The 17273-nt window shown below is 38.8% G+C and overlaps 2 protein-coding genes across 3 annotated transcripts; one reads left to right on the top strand and one right to left on the bottom strand.

Moving 5' to 3' along the window:
• The first annotated feature begins 918 nt into the window (after positions 1–918).
• gamt (guanidinoacetate N-methyltransferase) lies at positions 919–4412 on the top strand. Its single transcript, XM_079245070.1, has 6 exons — positions 919–1168; positions 2604–2749; positions 2891–2954; positions 3247–3314; positions 3507–3617; positions 4185–4412. Exons 1-6 carry the CDS (start codon positions 994–996, stop codon positions 4323–4325), a joined length of 705 nt encoding a protein of 234 aa, XP_079101196.1. The 5' UTR covers positions 919–993; the 3' UTR covers positions 4326–4412.
• A 1893-nt stretch (positions 4413–6305) lies between these two features.
• On the bottom strand, positions 6306–16609 carry ndufs7 (NADH:ubiquinone oxidoreductase core subunit S7). 2 transcript variants are annotated; one of them, XM_079244972.1, is made up of 9 exons: positions 16568–16609; positions 14343–14379; positions 13748–13819; positions 13551–13671; positions 12175–12354; positions 11781–11827; positions 10803–10891; positions 7571–7655; positions 6306–6866 (listed from the first exon to the last, which is right to left on the bottom strand). In XM_079244972.1, the coding sequence occupies exons 1-9, from the start codon at positions 16581–16583 to the stop codon at positions 6860–6862; spliced, it is 654 nt and encodes a 217-aa protein (XP_079101098.1). In that variant the 5' UTR covers positions 16584–16609; the 3' UTR covers positions 6306–6859. The 2 variants fall into 2 exon arrangements, with proteins under 2 accessions (XP_079101098.1, XP_079101097.1); XM_079244971.1 differs by lacking the exon at positions 6306–6866 and having other exon boundaries at positions 7452–7655.
• Positions 16610–17273: the final 664 nt, after the last annotated feature.

The raw sequence follows: 17273 nt of genomic DNA, 5'->3' as shown, positions 1-17273 counted from the left end.
AACACATTCCCTGTGAAGAGCCCCTGTTAGCAAGGGCAGATTATCCAATGGGCATTATGGGCACAGGCCCAGGGGCCCACACCTACGTAGGGAAAACACCAGCAGTTTGGACATAAAACAAAATGTATACAAAAGCCAAGTAGTTACACCACAGTGTCCAGTGTGTTGCTATTAGTACCATTGGCTGAGAGATGTTAGAAATGTCATTTCAGTGTATCATTCACAACGGTGAAGAAGGGGGGCCCCTGGAACACTGTGGGCCCAGGGGCCTCTGCACTTTTAATCCGGCCCTGCCTGTTTATTAAAAAGGAAGTTTCATTGGACAATATGTTCCATGCTACTTATAGGTCTACTAAAAATGTAATTAGGCAACAAATTGGTGACCAGTCTTATCATTAAATTGATACTATGATGAATGCAGAATTATTAACAAGCATGCAACTGCTTAGGTTCACCAAAACTCACCAACCCACGTCGGGTGGGCAATTTGCGTGGTTACAACTATATTCACTAATCATTTTAAGGCAAGTCAGACATAATTATCTTACGGAAGAATATAAGGGCCACTGAATTAAAAAAAAAAAAAAAAAAAAAAAAAAAAAAGAATTCTGTGAATTCTGACTTTAATTTCAGACTTCTGACTTTTTTCCCAGAATTCTGAGATTAAAGTCAGACGTCTGACTTTTTTCACATAATTAATTTTTTTTTTTTTTATTCAGTGGCCCTAATACTCTTCCGTATAATCTGGCTCTGTTTGCGACAGGGATTCTTTTCCAAGTACGGCTAGTTATATACCACCGAGTGATCCATCTCGTCTTCAGAGGATCTCGGGCGAGCTTGGATCTTGGAATGCGTTGCGCTTTTGACCCGCAGCCGTGCGTTTTGCGGTGTCAGCGCTTCTGTGCTCAATATAAACCGCCTTCTTGTCACTCTCACCCTCTTCTGTCTGCCAAACCGTTCACCAGAGCCAAACAACAACACCAGCTAAACAAAATGACCTCTGCTCAGCCCATATTTTCAAAGGGAGAGGACTGCAAGCCCTCCTGGCACGACGCTAACGCCGGCTACAATGAGGCCGACACGCACCTGGAGATCATGGGGAAGCCGGTGATGGAGCGCTGGGAAACACCTTACATGCATTCCCTCGCCACAGTTGCGTCCTCGAAAGGTAAAAGTCATTTTTGCAGAAAGTGGTTGGTGTATTGTCGGACACTGAACGGCGATCAACGGGTTGTCCGATAATGGACTCATGTGACTTTTCCAACATTTGGTGAAACTTGTGGAGGAGGCAGCTCAACAGGAACATAAAGACTGAAACATTGTCAAATAAATCTACTGGGTGCCACAAGATGTCAACTTTATTTTATTTAACAGGTGTATGAAGTGCATATGTGAATAAGTGAATGAATATTCAAACTAATAAATCAGCTGCATGGAATATCGAACTTACAAGAAAGTCAACCAGAAATAATAGAATATCATTAGTAAAAGACATTTTAAGATAATATTTTACCAAATTATGTTTAAAACACATTAATATATATAGATAAAGTAAAAGTTTATTGTGAAACCCTGATATTAAAGGGGTTGAATAAAAATCAGTGAGTTTTTTTTCCACATGGTGGAACATTTCCCTTCATGTTTGGGAACGTGTGTGTGTGTGTGTGTGTGTGTGTGTGTGTGTGTGTGTGTGTGTGTGTGAGAGCAGCGTGGCTGTCTGTGTTGGCGAGCTCCAAAGCAGCTGTTACTTCACTCCTGGGAACAGGCCAACAAATCTGTAGGGGAACACTTCAGCTCATCTGCTTTTAGCTTTATATGAAAATAGACTGATCCATCCACCCCCACCCCCACCCCCCCCCCCCCCCCCCCCCCACCCACATGCACACTGGACATGCATCTGCACTCAGTCTGCACAATGCTGCAATAAATGCACTGATTTCTACACGTCTTATTTTTTTTTTTTTTTTTTTTTTCATTGAGTTGAACTACTTTATATATTTACACCTACATTTGTTTTTAATTCACGTGCATTTGTGTTTTTATAGCACATAAAGACATTCTTTTCTTCTCGCTTTCTTTTTATTTTTCGACATTTAAATCTTGCCAAACCAAGTTTTCCCTGAGGACAAAACAACAATTAACAGGTTTTAAAACGATAACTCAACTAAAAATCTCAGACAGCTTTAGAAAAATTGAATAAATCATTATGAAAGGGTCAAGAAATAACTAAAAACCTTTACCCCTCATCTATTTAGGTGTTACTGTTAAAGGAAATGAAACCGTTTGACCTTTCCGTTTGACCCCATGTTGCAGCCACCTGGCTTTCCTGCTGCACCCAACAGAGCGACAAAGCTTCGATCAAACCATAAAAATCACCGTAGTAGTCATGAGGAATAAACATGCAATAAGAGCAGCAGCTTAAAACGAAAGCATTAGTGTACAAAAAAACCCGTTTGAGTGTTCTTTAAACCAAATGTTCTTGCAACAAATCTGAGTTTGCTGGATTTATGAGACATTTTTGGGAGATTACTCTCAGAAACAGCAACATGCACACTAGCAAGCTTCAGATCCCTGCATTCAGCTTGGTTGTGTTTGTCTGGCAGGCGGACGGGTTCTGGAGATTGGTTTCGGCATGGCCATCGCCGCCACCAAAATAGAGTCTTTTCCCATCGAGGAGCACTGGATCATTGAGTGCAATGATGGTGTCTTTGCCCGCCTGGAGAACTGGGCCAAGTCTCAACCTCACAAGGTCAGTAGAACCGAGTAATAAATGACTTTTATTAACGATATCGATACTGGCGGCGCTGTTTGCTTGCAACATGCAAATGTACTTCACTGCTCCTGCTCTGAAATGCGAAGGTGTTAATGAGGGTTTTTGCTGCTGCTGCAGGTTGTCCCTCTGAAGGGCCTCTGGGAGAACGTTGTTCCCACCCTGCCAGACAATCACTTTGATGGTAAGAAGTACGACCAGACGTGGGCGAACTTTAATCACACGTGGAGTTTTGATTCACTGAATTGCTAAGCTTGATAATCTATTATTACAGAAATGAAAACAGGAGCAGATACTGTATTTAGTCTCTCTTAAGCACCTCAGTGTTTCCTGAAACATCCAGTCAGGTTGACACAATCACACTGTCCAGGACGCCTCTTAGATATTAGATATTCCAACAAGGTCAAATGAAGGAACAGATGGATGAATCTCGAGTCGTGAAATGTTTGGATAAAAACAGTTTTCTTCTCCATCAGGCATCCTGTATGACACATACCCTCTGTCAGAGGACACATGGCACACTCACCAGTTTGACTTCATCAAGGTAGGTGTTTAAGATGCTCACAAAGATTTAAAAGAGGGATAATTAATGAAAATTAAGCGGTGTTTGCTAGAAAAAGCTTAATGGAGTCAAACAGAATAAAGAGACAGCGAACCAGTCTTATCCTGTTTATTTAAAATGCTTGTGGACATTTGAGGAGCCAAACGACTTGATGGTTTCTTGTTTTGTCTGCAGGGTCACGCTCACAGGCTGCTGAAACCCGGCGGCGTCCTCACCTACTGCAACCTGACCTCCTGGGGCGAGCTGCTCAAGACCAAATATGACAACATTGAGAAAATGTTTGAGGTTTGTCAGCTTTCATGTTGCAAATCAAACAACTCAGATGTGAACCAGATTCCTCTGCAATTTGGCTGTTTTATTCCTGATTATCTGCCGTCATTACTCCTTGCAATTTGTGGACACAATCAGTAACACAGTTTTAAGATGCATAATTCTGTTTTTTATATAGAACCTGCTCTTATAAAGCAAAGTAAATACAGGAAATTTGCGCTGAATCAAAAAAAAAAAAAAAACTGCCAGAATTGGTAATTTATAATTTAAGTTCAGGTTGTCCTAAATATATGAACCCACAAACCTTGAAATATGTGTTAGGTTTGATGAAGTAAATGCAGCGTGAATGACGACAGGACAGCACATGCAGTCTCTCAGTGAATCCTCCACACGTTTCCTCGGAGGTGACTCCTGAGTTTCATTCTGCTCCCCGTCCTGCAGGGTGGAATTTAACAGCAGCGTTTATTCCTGCAGCAGAACAGAGAATCTGAACTACGTGCCACTTTCATTTCAAGGTTACTGATAAACGGGAGCAAACTGTGAGCCGCTGATGCTAACCGACTCTCTGTTAATGATTTTCAGGAGACTCAGGTGTCTCATCTGCTCCAAGCCGGCTTCAAAAAGGAGAAGATTAGCACCACCACCATGGACATTGCTCCACCCACTGAGTGCAAATACTATTCCTTCAAGAAGATGATCACTCTTACTATTCTGAAAGAATAAAGTTGGACGAAACTGCTGCAATCTTTTAATATTCTGTGCCTTCTTTCCCAACTCTGTCAGATTTTAATAAACGCAACTCCATCCTGACTCTGTTTACAGGCTTTTATATTCATTCTGCCGTTGGTGGGTGAAACTTACTTACGTATATGTTTCAGTAAAACCTCAAAACAGGCTGAAAGAACAAAAACTGCCTTTGCTCCACACTCACCTGTTTCGTGTCTGTTATTACCCAGCATCCTCTCTGCCATATGCAGCCTGGTGCTCGTCCAAGCTGTAAATACATCACCGCTTATTTTTAAGTGCTCGCTCTGTTCTCAGATGCTTGCTAGTCTGCAGAATTGTGTTTATTTATGAGAAACCTGACGGTAAAATGCTAACTCAGTGCAAGCGCTTGGTGTGGTGTGTGGCAGGAGTGTGTTTATCACAGCTGGTTGTGTAGGAAGCATTCACATCCAGAAATAGAAGCATTAAGAGAAAAGCTCCCAGTGAGGTGAGACAGACACTGCAGGTGCATAAAAATGAGAAAATATCACCTGTACAGCTGAATACTTCCAATAAGATGTTTTTTTTGTTTTGTTTTGTTTTTAACAAAATGTGCAAATGATGCTCTATGTGAGGGGAGGTTTGAACGGTGGTTCTGTGTGGAGTTGCATGTTCTCCCCATGGGTTCTCTGGATTCCTCCCACCGTTCAAAGACATGCATATTAGGTTAACTGGTTGCTCTAAATTGTCGCTAGAAGTCAATTCATTTGTCTTGAGTCATTTGTCTCTCTGTGACGGACTGGTGACCTGTCCAGGGTGTACCTTCCTCTTGCCCAATGGTTGCTGGGATAGGCTCCAGCTTCCCAAAACCCTGAACTGGACTAAGCCGGTAGGAAAAAGGATGGATGTATTATGTGATTAAACATGTGGTGATTGTCAGAAATATGCTAATATACAATAAAAATGTTGCAAATTAAACATCAAAGTGCTTTTTATTGATTTGTCTCCCCAAAATATCACACTGACGTTTACTCTCTTCCTTTAACTAAAAAAATATCAGAAGTTCTTTATTATAAAAAAACAGAAATGAAGAAAAATCATCCATCCGTCCGTTTTCCTAACTGCTCGTAGGGAAGCTGCAGCGTATCCCAGCAACCATTGATGGAGAGGCAGGGTACACCTGGACAGGTCGCCAGTCCATCGCAGGGCTCATCTGTAGTAATGTTAAAAAAGAAATCTAATGCATTCATATAAAATGAATATGCAATAATTTAATGTTCTACATGAAATATTTGTTTATATAAAGAGAAAAACTGTAAAACTAAAATTAAGAGTGTGGAAAGAGGAGGAAACTGAATTTAATGTGTATATATTTACTTTTTTTTTTTTACATCTTTTGACAAAAAACTTCTTTAAAAAAAAAGATTCAAATTAATTGTTATCATAAAAACAGAAAACTATCAGACTAATGAAACTGAAATACTTAAAATGTTTTTCATCAAATACAAAAAACTCTTAATTCAGGATCACTGCCAGTTCCCTTTTCAATCTGTTTTCACAAAACTAAAAATGTAAATTAAGAGTGAAAAATGCGTGACTTTTAGTCAGGCTGAACACAAACTGCACTGATAAATATCTAAGAAAGCTTGGTATCGTTTGACTTGGGGCTGACAGAGAACTAACGGATGTTTCTGGCCTTTCTTCAGACTGAAACATGCAGGAGCTGTAAGATGGACAGAGTACACACTAGCCATGCCTTAATCTATAGCAGCAGATAACAGTTTGCACTATCTGAGCACCTGGGAATAAGTTACCAGCTGGCGAGGACACATTAATCATTAGATGACTGGATGATGCAACACCAGGCGGCGTTCAGGTGGGAAACCACAGCAGCTGGCAGGTCTCAGATCTGAATCAGGGCTTTAGGAAGTTACAACAACCTCTTTTAAATAAACACGAAGAGGTAGAGCCCAGAAAAAGCAGAAACCAACAGTGAAACACGGAAAATGGATCAGCTTTTAATGAAAAAAGCAGATATTTTCAGCTCGTCAGAGGATTCTGCACTTTTTATACAACACAAAAATGGAAAACTAGGAAAAGGCAGCTAATTAAATTAAAATTTAAAAAGCATTTAGTTGAAAACAAAAATAACATCAGTTATTAGACATCCTGCAGAACTTCTATTGTATTACTAAGCAGATAAGTTGTACTATAGGATGAAATGACAAAGTATAAAAGTGTTTGAAGGGTTATAAATTAAAGCAGAGGTTTGTCCTTTTATTTCAGCAAATATGTAATAATCTACTCCAGTTTTTTGCTTCTAAATTTAAAGAAAAAAAAAAAAGCTTGTTGTCATGTTTACATTTTAAATCACAATCTGAAATATCAGCCAGTAGAAGTCATGCTTCATTTGTGTTGCATCTTGACTGAAGACAACATACAACAACACACCACATAGACAGGTTAAAAAAAACATATTTAACCACTGAATGGTTAACAAGAGATGTTTCACTTTATTCTTGGTGCAGCTTCAAGGTACAGCGGCCACATGGTCATTTACTGTAAACAAAGAATGAAATGAGTGACTCATGAAGTCTCCTGCAGCAAACGCGACTGAACCTCAGACTGCTGATTCCCAGTTGTGATGCATAAAGAAGCTCTGCATACATAATTATTCTGGCTTGTTGACGATAATTATGCATGCACAAATCTGGCTCTGGCTGAAGGTCCTAAACTTTAAAACGGATTTTCATCTTTAATGTGACATTTCACTCTGTGGGTCTGCAGTGTTCTGCACACAATTAAATAGCTTCTAGCCACAGCTGAGCGTCTACAGAGACCAGTGAAGGTCAGAGCGGGGGATCACAGCCTGGCGGCTTTGCAGAAAAAGAGACACTAGCAAAAGAAATGTTTTCAAGAAGCCCAGTTTATTAAATATAAGTGGTATAATGTTTATTTCTGACTGCATGTTACCACAGATGATAAATAGATCATTCATGACTACTTAATAGGAATCAGACTTAAAACTGCTGTTTTAAAATCTTGCAGAAGAAACAAGCAACGTTGTCTGAATAATTCTGACTTAAAGCAACATAAATCTAAACAGAGAGGCTGCTGAGTGGCTGACTGAAAATAAGGAGGGAATAAATTACAAAACTGACTTTATTGAGGTTATTGCAGCTTTACAGTGAGGAGGAGCGACGCTCCATGCAACCAGAAATACTCTCACACACAGATATATATTACACATTTACTTCCTATACCAGATCTTTATCTTCTTCTCACGCTTGATCTTCTTCTGCAGCTGTAAAGTCCCGTAGAGGAGAGCTTCTGCAGTGGGAGGACAACCTAAAGACACAGGAAATTTTATGTATATGAAACTACACACTCTTCCAGTCAGGTTCATGACTGAAAACAAGTCACTCGGTTATCTGATATTAAACCATTAAAACAATTCAAACTACCAATCTGTAAGTGGGACTGCGCCGATGCAGCCACTACAGCAGGAAAAACAGCAACGATACGACTAAAACCTGAACTACAAATGCAGACACTACTGAGGATTTCTGGCTGATGCTGCAACAAGCTACTGATGTTGATCAAAACTAGTGTGGACTGAATACGCCTGATCAAATCTATCTGCGTGTCAAAATATATGATTATTGAGCATTAATTAGCAGCTTGACCCTCCTCCACTGTTCTGCGAAGATCCCAGATGTTTATTTCCATCCTGTAACAGCAGCACGGCGAAGCCAAGCACTTATATTTAGAGGATAAAACCAGAGGATAGTTTATGTATAATTTGATATGAAGTCAAGTTAAACTGGTGTTTTCCCCCAAAACTAAAGAAGCGGTTGAACAGTAAAATCCTTTTAGTCCAATAAAAAGTGAAACAAATGTGAAAAATGTAAGAAGAACATTAATATGGAGAAAATTAAAGGAGAAATTTAGCATTATAAAAAAACACACAAGTAAAAACTGTCATAACCAGAGTTTACTTAGAGATAACGGTGGTATTATTTATCACTGTGCTTCACTAAAGGAAGTGAGATAAAGACAAATCAGCTCTGAAGAGATTAGTGAAATAATTTGCTATAATTTCAACTGAAGATTTTATTGGTTAGATCGTTTCAGAGCCTCGGGGTCCTGACTCTTTCCTCTTCAGTATTATCCAGACCCCTGGGACACAACAATCCTCTGTCCGAGAACCTCCATGCATGTAATAGTGTTTATGTTACTGAGAGATCTGATACTTAACTGGGAAAGAGTCGAGGAGCCTTAAAAGTTCTCAGTAAAATGTAAAAGTAGGATGAGGAAACAAAGTGGAGGCTGTGTTCGTCAGCTGGTGCTGATCATCACGTTTCAATATTAACATTAGTAAAGTCACACAGCTCTTTAACTAGTTCGCCTCTGAGGGCAAATTTCTACACAAACTGGGAATCCAGTTAGTCCACTAAAGAAAAGCTGAAGACACAAAAAGCTTACATGAATACAATACAGGCGGTTCTCGGGTTACGCGGTTCTTGACTTGCGTTGTTTCGACTTTACATTCATTAAATGAGTGTTGTAAATAAAAAAAAAAAATAGATCAAGTTTTGATGTTACGAGGTTGCATATAAGCTCTTACGACACATGACGCAGAGGTTAAGATGACGTCTCGGTGCGTGCATATTTATTTTATTTTAATTAAAATATGTATTTTAATTGCTTGTACTGTTTTTTTTCCATTACTATGATATATAAGATTGATGTATTTAGATAGTTATTTAGTGATCGAGGGGCCATTTAAGGATAAAAATCCAACTTGCGTGGAATTTTTCGGGTTACGCCGCGGCGTAGGAACAGAACTCGTTTGTAAACCCAGGACCGCCTGTATACATTAGTCACAATATTTCTCTGTGCCATTTACAAACACTGCTCATGTTTCTCATCCTTTCCGTGTGCAGTTTTCTCTGTTTGGTGCCAAAGCCAAGTCTAAGTTGATTCTGTGTATTATATACATGATTTAAACCTTAAAACTTCAAGCAGTTTCTTTCTATATCTGCCTGTTGTTTTATATACCATAAAAATTCTGGTAGAAACTCAACCCTTTTAACCCAGAAGAAGCCACCCTGACATACGTGATACATACAGTTTCTGAGGCATTTAGCATCACTTTATGTTACAAACTTTGCTCACAATCCTGTGGAAAACAATGTGATGTTGGTCTTTTGTCCCTTAATGGACACCAGAAAGCAGAAGATTATAAAATAACATTTCTGACACATTACAAAATAATAAATGCCATTTATCCCTAAAAAATGTTGGTACTTTTTTATTCTACATTTTGTTAAAGGGATAAATAAAGTCCTCATAAAAATGTACTTATATTTATATTTTTTCATGGGTTAGGTCTTTATCTGTTAATCACAGTCAACATATAGACATCATCATTTTCAGGTGAGCCTCAGTTGCAAAAAAAGGAGGTTCAAGGCAGGTAAAATTCATTTGTCAACAGATTATACCAATAAAACTACCTGGATTTATTACTTTATAAACAGTACTCTGTAGAAACAACATGGATCAAGCCCTTTTCCATTTGCATATCAACTCTTGGCTTTCAGGAATAGAAAATATTGACATTGACACAAAGACAAGGAGAAAGGATCACCTTTTCTCCAGGTGTTTTTGCCATTTGCATTAATTCATGCTACTATTTACCTGTTTTCCTTATAAAACCAAGTCAAACTCATTTCTGGCGCCATCATGTGTCAGAAATATTCTTTATTTCAGCCATGGAGGAGCATTAGCTTTGTTCTTCTCAGACAGACACAGAACTTTCTGCTCACATCTTTGGCTGCTCCTGATTCAATTTAAACCATCTGATTAATCAAAAGTTTACAGGAAGTGGATTTCTCATCATATTTAGGTCAAAACAGGTCCTGTACCTTTTTTTTTTTTACAAATCATGAATAACGTGGATTTAACATATAAAGTCTGAATAAACACCACCTTTGGCGGCTGCGATGTAAACCTCCTACACAGATTGCAAAACTATTGGTCACAACGATCCCACAGAGTTACACACGACCACTGGGGAACTGTAGGCAATATTAACGATATCATTCAGTTAGCAACATCCAACAAAGTTTAGAAAAGTTCAAACTAATGTCAAATGAAATGAAGAGAAATGGATATTATGACTTCAGCGCTACGTAAATGTGAATGGTGACATGAAAACATTTAACAGGAGGAAATGATCAGTAGAACATGTACGAACACGGATGTTTGGACTTTACATCCACGATGAAGCCCAGTTCTTCCTTGGTTTTCTAACTAATTAAGTATACTGGCTGTGGAAGTGCTAACGTCGAAGCTAAGACTTAGCTCTGCTGTTCTACCAGGCTTTTGCGCGGCTGAAGTCAGTAGAATCAGAAAGAACTGGTTCTGTTTTGGCCCCGGCTCTGAACCAGCACTGGACTGGCTCTGGAAGGAAAATAACCCAGTAAAGCCTACCTGGAACGTAAATGTCCACTGGTACAATTCTGTCGCAGCCTCTGACCACAGCGTAGGAGTAGTGGTAGTAACCCCCTCCGTTAGCACAGCTGGAAGAGAACATTGTGAGAAAACATCTGGTTCGTAAGTAACTTCAGTCAATTTGTCTGATTCTATGAAATCTGAACATAAACAATAAAAACGTCAACAATGCAACATCAGCAGCTCTGGCATTTAGAGCCACCAGTAAGGACATTAGAGGAAATCCATTAAAATCACCAACAGCTGGCCAACGCTACCAGCATGGGCTGGATTTTTCCAGCGCAGCTCTTTCATAAAGCAGATTATAAAGTTCTACTAAGGTACTGCCCAATCCAACCAACAATCCCTACCCACCCTGTCCTGACTGGAGAAATACGCAGAGCAGCAACAAAACAAACTAAAAGCTAAACCAGTTAATACCTGCAAAACCAAATCTATCATGCCTTATGATACCTCCCTCCTACTTCACAGCACAGGGTTGTAAAAATGTCTGATCTGAAAGACACTGAAGCTGCTGGAATATTCTAGCAGATCCACATCTGTAACATCAGACTAAATGAAAAATCTGAAGCAATCTTTTCTCTCCTCTTGTTGGGAAAGAAATCATTAACAAAACAGAATCTCATTTTTAGTAAACAAACACAAGAAGATCCTTTTCAGCTAAAACTAATTCCCATTAATCCACAGGTTAGTTGATTGTAGCTGAAATAAAATAGTTTTCTTTGTATTTAATGGGACGAACATCGACTCAGTAACACCATCGTACATCTGAGTACGCCTGCAAACTGAACCCCCCCCACCCCCCCAGAAGTTAACCAAATTCTGTTTTGCTGCTTGCTACATCTTCATTTGAGCAGATACATTTTCAGGGTCAACCTTTCTTATCATTACAACCAAGATTTAAAGCTGGGGTAGGTAATGTTGGGGAGTTAGCAGGATGTGAAGGTGTTAACGTACCTCCCCATGGAGATGACGTATCTGGGTTCAGGCATCTGATCATACACCTGTTAGATAAAAAAAAACCAAAAACATTCATTCATTGTTATATAAAGTCTGAGTCAGAACTAATCTGTAGATGCAGCTGAAGAGAGGCTTCGTGCGAGTCTGCCAATCCGTTGACAGGTTGGTCATAATCCAAGCAGCATTAACTCGGCTAAAATGTTCCCATCACTCCCATCCTGTACACAGATTTCTGACTGACAGAGCTCTCCGTGTTGGAAAGCAGCAACTCAAAACACATCCCATTTCCATCCTCCGCTTCACAGACCTGAGTCAGTCTGGAGGCCGAATCTGAACAATAACAAGAACCGCGACCTGCCATAATTACAATAACATCAGTTTCTGCCCTCACCTTCCGCAGAGCCGGAGCCATTTTATTAGTCAACGTTCCTGCAACAATCATGACGTCGGCCTGTCTGGGACTTGCTCTGAACACGACCCCAAAGCGATCCATGTCGTAACGGGGAGCTGCCATGTGCATCATTTCTACTGCACAGCACGCCAGGCCAAAGGTCATGGGCCACAGAGAGCTCTGGTGGAGGAAACACAGCAGTGATGAGCCAAGACAGCACAACAACGCAGAACTCAGGAGCGACTGATATTAATATTACTGTTTCAGTGGTTTAAGACCAGCAGGGAGAGTCTAAGACAGGGGGCACCCAGCTCCACATCTACAATCCTGCAGGTTTTCCATGTTTCCCTGCTCCACCTGACTCAAACTAATCACTCATTGTGTAGAACGTCATTGGCTGTTGGATCTATTTAATGTAAGCCAGGAGTGTTGGAACAAGGATTTATCAAAAACCTGCAGGACATCAGCCCTCGAGGACTGTCTCTGTTACTGAGTTACTGCGTGAAAAGTTTTTAATAAGTTAATATCCATGGATGTTAGACTTTTATACGGAGCTATTGTCTCCTTCGGTCCTATGAAACATGTTTTAATTGTTCATTTCCCTCCTCAATTCTGTGTTTTACTATGTACCAATTTTTCCACGAGGGATTTGTAAAATCATGTGAATATTAAACAGTTTAACGGATAATTATTCTATTATTTTTAGGTATCATTATTTTGGCTCTGGAGGCCTTTATGACACAGTTTCCGGGCAGTAAAGAGGGTCAAAGACAGAAAACGGCTCCTGGCTGGGATTAGAACCTGCGCCATGGAGGAGCTGTAGCCTCTTTCCGTCAACTCTCCTCCTTGTTTGTAACAATTCACCAAAAGTGAGGCAGCCTTTTTCATGTTTTCTGGAGCCACTTAGGGAGCTCCACTTGTCCTACCAGTGGAGGTGATGTCACACAGACAGGAAGCTACAGCGGTCAAAATACATGCGTTATTTATCTTGCTTTTCTTTTATTTGTCCATAAAATGATCAAATTCCACAATATTCTTCATTTTACAATGAATTCCTTTTATTTTGTCAAATTTTGTAATTCTGTCGGCTTTTTCCATATCTCTGCAATCACCTGGTCCTCACACCAAAGTATAATTCTGATGTATTTGTTGTTCAAACTTTCACTTTGTTCCTGTAAAATTTTTTGTCGTATTTCACACGTAATGATGGAGTTGCATCTAATTAAACAGATGACTTGGCTTTGAAATCTTTACATCAAGCTATGTTACTTAATATCTATCAGTCAGTCGTGCCATTAAAGTTCAAAATGACCACACATTTGAGTATCAACATATTCCTGGATTTTAATACAGCCAACAGTCTCTGAGATGCTCACCCTGCGTGCCCAGTTCACCAGGTCATCCAGCTTGGTAATAACATACTCCCCCTTGCTGCTGGCTACGGATGCTGGTTTGGCTGCTGCTACAGCTGTGCTCCTCTCTCTGACAGGGACCACACTGCGACAGAATGCAGGACGAAAGCTTTAACATTCACACGGTTACCAGGTGTCTGTTACAACAGAGCTTTTCTCACCTCGTGCTGGTATTATCACCTTTAGCATTGCTGTGCAGACCTTTGTGTTGAATAGCAAATACTGAGATGGGCCTGTTGAACGGGTTAGAGAGAAATAACAAGAAGATAAATAATAATAAGATGAAATTAAATTTTACTTGTAATATGAAAATTGTCATAAAACATTCAGATTCAAAAGACGTTATTGTTAAATTAAAAAGAGAAAATGACTGTGCTGTGATGAAGTCTATCTCAAGGACAGATGGGTGGATTTCCTTGAGAAGGATGATGATTTTGTCTGAGCCTCCGAAACTTTATGATGTCTTAAAGCTTAACTACAGTTCCTCCAAACAGCAGGCAAGCTGAAAACCTCCTCTTTCCAAAGGAAAACAACAACAAATGCTGCTTTGCTTCTTAGTAATAATTGTTATATCAAGCAGTTTCCTTCAATGAGAAATCATATGACATCAGCTAATATATGAGATATTTACAAATAAAACAAATCTAAGAAATAGTCTCCCGGCTAGTGAATGGTACTGTAGCAGCTGTAGGAGCAGCAGGATGAGGCCAGGTTGAAATCTGTTCAACACAAGTAACAGGATTAAGAAGTTCTTACCTTGTTGAAAAAGAGCCAAACAGGGCCAGGCGAGGAGCTATAACATAAAAAGTAATAATAATGAATCAGAGTTATATAGCGCTTTGCAAGGCATCCAAAGAGCTTTACATTGAATCCATTATTAATTCACTCCTCATTCATACTTTGTTAAAGTAAGCTGTGTAGCCACAGCTGTCCCGAGGCACAATGACGGGCACATGGCGGTCAACATGCACCTACCACCACCAAAAAGTTCATTTACATTCATACACCAGCGATGCTCACACTAGAGGCAAGGCAGGTGAAGAATTTCTATTGAGGAAGCAGGACTTTTATTCTTGCTTTTATTTGTTGTGCACTTTTGTATGAAAAGTGCTATATAAATAAACTTTGATTGATTGATTCAGTTACTGGACGACATGCTCCACCTCCTGACCCACTGCCCCAAATAACAACAAATTAAAAAATACCCTACTACATAAATATGCTTAAGAATTTAACAAAAACACAGAACATTTTGACAACTGTCTTGTAGCTTCCATTAATATACTGTTATAGATAATATGATTGCATCATTAATTTAAAGACCCGTGGCATGGTCTTTGGTCAATAAGATAAAAACAAACCAAAAAAGAAGAAAAAAAAACCCAAGTGGTTAGAAGCAAACATTGGTCAGGACACTAAAAACTGGTATGTGGGATGGCTTGGGAGCTGTCAAGATAAATATTTCTCCTTTAACAGGTGTATACATGCAATAAATAAGTATATTTGTTTGTTAAGAATTCACCAAAACTGATATAATGCTGCAGTTAAAATTCACCACAGGTGTTTCTGGTGTTAAAGCGGTTGACTTCAGTCATATCTATACTTCAGAAAATACTTCAGAGACCTTGCAAAAAGGGTGTTTATTAGAGTGACACAAGACAACTTTCTGATCTTCAAATATTTACAGCCGTCATTTCTTACACAAGTATTAACATTTAAGCTTTTCAATGTCAGCAATTCACTTTCAGATATGTAAATAATTCATCTGATGTCTTCTAAATGTATGTGGAAAACAATAACAGACTCTTAACATTGTTTGTTTAGGAAGGACAAAAAAAATATTTTATTTTATTTTAATGAATATCACAAGCTATTCTCTTTGTTAGGTGTCCAAATGTATCCCAAACTCTACAGTATCCCTAGGTTAACATTAAAAACTATTAACTAATACTGTTAAGAGGTGATGTGATGGTAAAACATAACTTTAAACCACAGATTTTGAATAATACCTCACAGTTTGCCACAGGTTTGGGTTCAAAATCAGAGCACAACTGTTTACATGAGCTGGGTTTCACGACACATTTTATTTAGTCTTCTGATAGACATCGTTATTACAATATCAGCCTGAATATTTTAAGATGACAGTGGTGATCACATAATACCATCTTAGCATCTGCTATCACTGCTCATGTAAGTGTTAAATATCAGAGACCTTACAAAACAGGTGTTTATTAGAGTGACACAAGACAACTTTCTGACCTACAAATATTTAAAGCTGTCATTTCTTACACAAGTATTAACATTTAAGCTTTTCAATGTCAACAGTTCACTTTCAGATATGTAAATAATCGACCTGATGTCCTCTAAATGTATGTGGAAAACAATAACAGACTCTTAACATTGTTTAGGAAGAACAAAATATTTTATCTTATTGACTATAACCAGCTATTCTCTTAGGTGTGCAAATGTATCCCAAACTCTACAGTATCCCTGGGTAAACATTTAAAAATAATAACTAATACTGTTAAGAGGCGACGTGATATAAAACATAACTTTAAACCACAGACTAAAACCTCGCAGTTTGCCACAGGTTTGGGATCAAAATCAGTGCACAATTGTTTACATGAGCTGGGTTTCACGACATATCTTATTTAGTCTTCTGAAGGACATCGCTATTAAAAAGTCAGCCTGACTATTTGTGAACTGACAGTAGTGATTATAAAATAACATCTTAGCATCTGCTATCAATGCTCATGTAAGTGTTACTTTGAGCTAACCTGGTTAGCTGCTGTGCTAACGCCGTCAGCGCAAGGTCAGCGTGTTTGTTCACTAAAACGTTACAAAAACTATTCCTGACACAGTCAAGCCACTAAACAGAACAATTGTGCATGATTATTTCTAAGTAACCCGCATAACACGACTCAGAAGACTAAGCTATGTTTGCTGAAAGAGAGGATAATTTTTGTCAAAACATCACTCACCCACCAACGCCGCCATCTTTGAAATCCTAGTTACATCAAACCGCTTCTTCCGGTGCGTGAAGGAGCTCGAGCTGCTGAGGGCGCTGCTGCATAGTGACCCGGTTTACTCAGCCACAAATGGACGTTTTACACCCACTAGTCATAGGCGGTAGTGTGTAATGCATTTTTAAGGACTGCTTTAAAAAATGACATATTTTATTATCATTTTTCAGTTATAAAAAATTTGCCAAACTGGGACGTAAACATGTAATATACCAATTGACCAGCAGGGGGCGCTAGCTGCAGCTTCAAATTTGATTTCTTTTGAATTAAGTGAAATAAAAAACTATCCCTCAATTTACAGTTGTGCTCATATTTATTCATAGCCTCTCATTAAAGAAGGGGGAAAAACAGCTGCCTGTAAAATAAGCTTAAATTGACTAAAGTAATAATAAATAAAAAATTTAATGAAAATCATTACATTTTCTTTTCTTTCTTTTTTTTTAAATTCTGGTTTAATAGAATTTTTTTCGAAAAAGAAAAGAGTTTTATTACATATTAAATCACTCATAAACTTATATTTTGTTGAACAATCCTTTAATGTTTCCACTACAGTTTTCTGTTCCTCTCAGTCAGACTTCTGCACCTGTTAACAGGTATTTTGTCCCACTGTTCAACAGAAAAGTGCTCTAATTTGTCCAGGACCAATTTGTTTCTTTGGTTTTTT

The sequence above is a fragment of the Telmatherina bonti genome (assembly GCF_933228915.1).
Source record: "Telmatherina bonti genome assembly, chromosome: 8".
Lineage (NCBI taxonomy): Eukaryota > Metazoa > Chordata > Actinopteri > Atheriniformes > Telmatherinidae > Telmatherina > Telmatherina bonti.
Note: the sequence above shows the minus strand (reverse complement) of the source record. Positions and strands in the feature narration are given on the sequence as shown.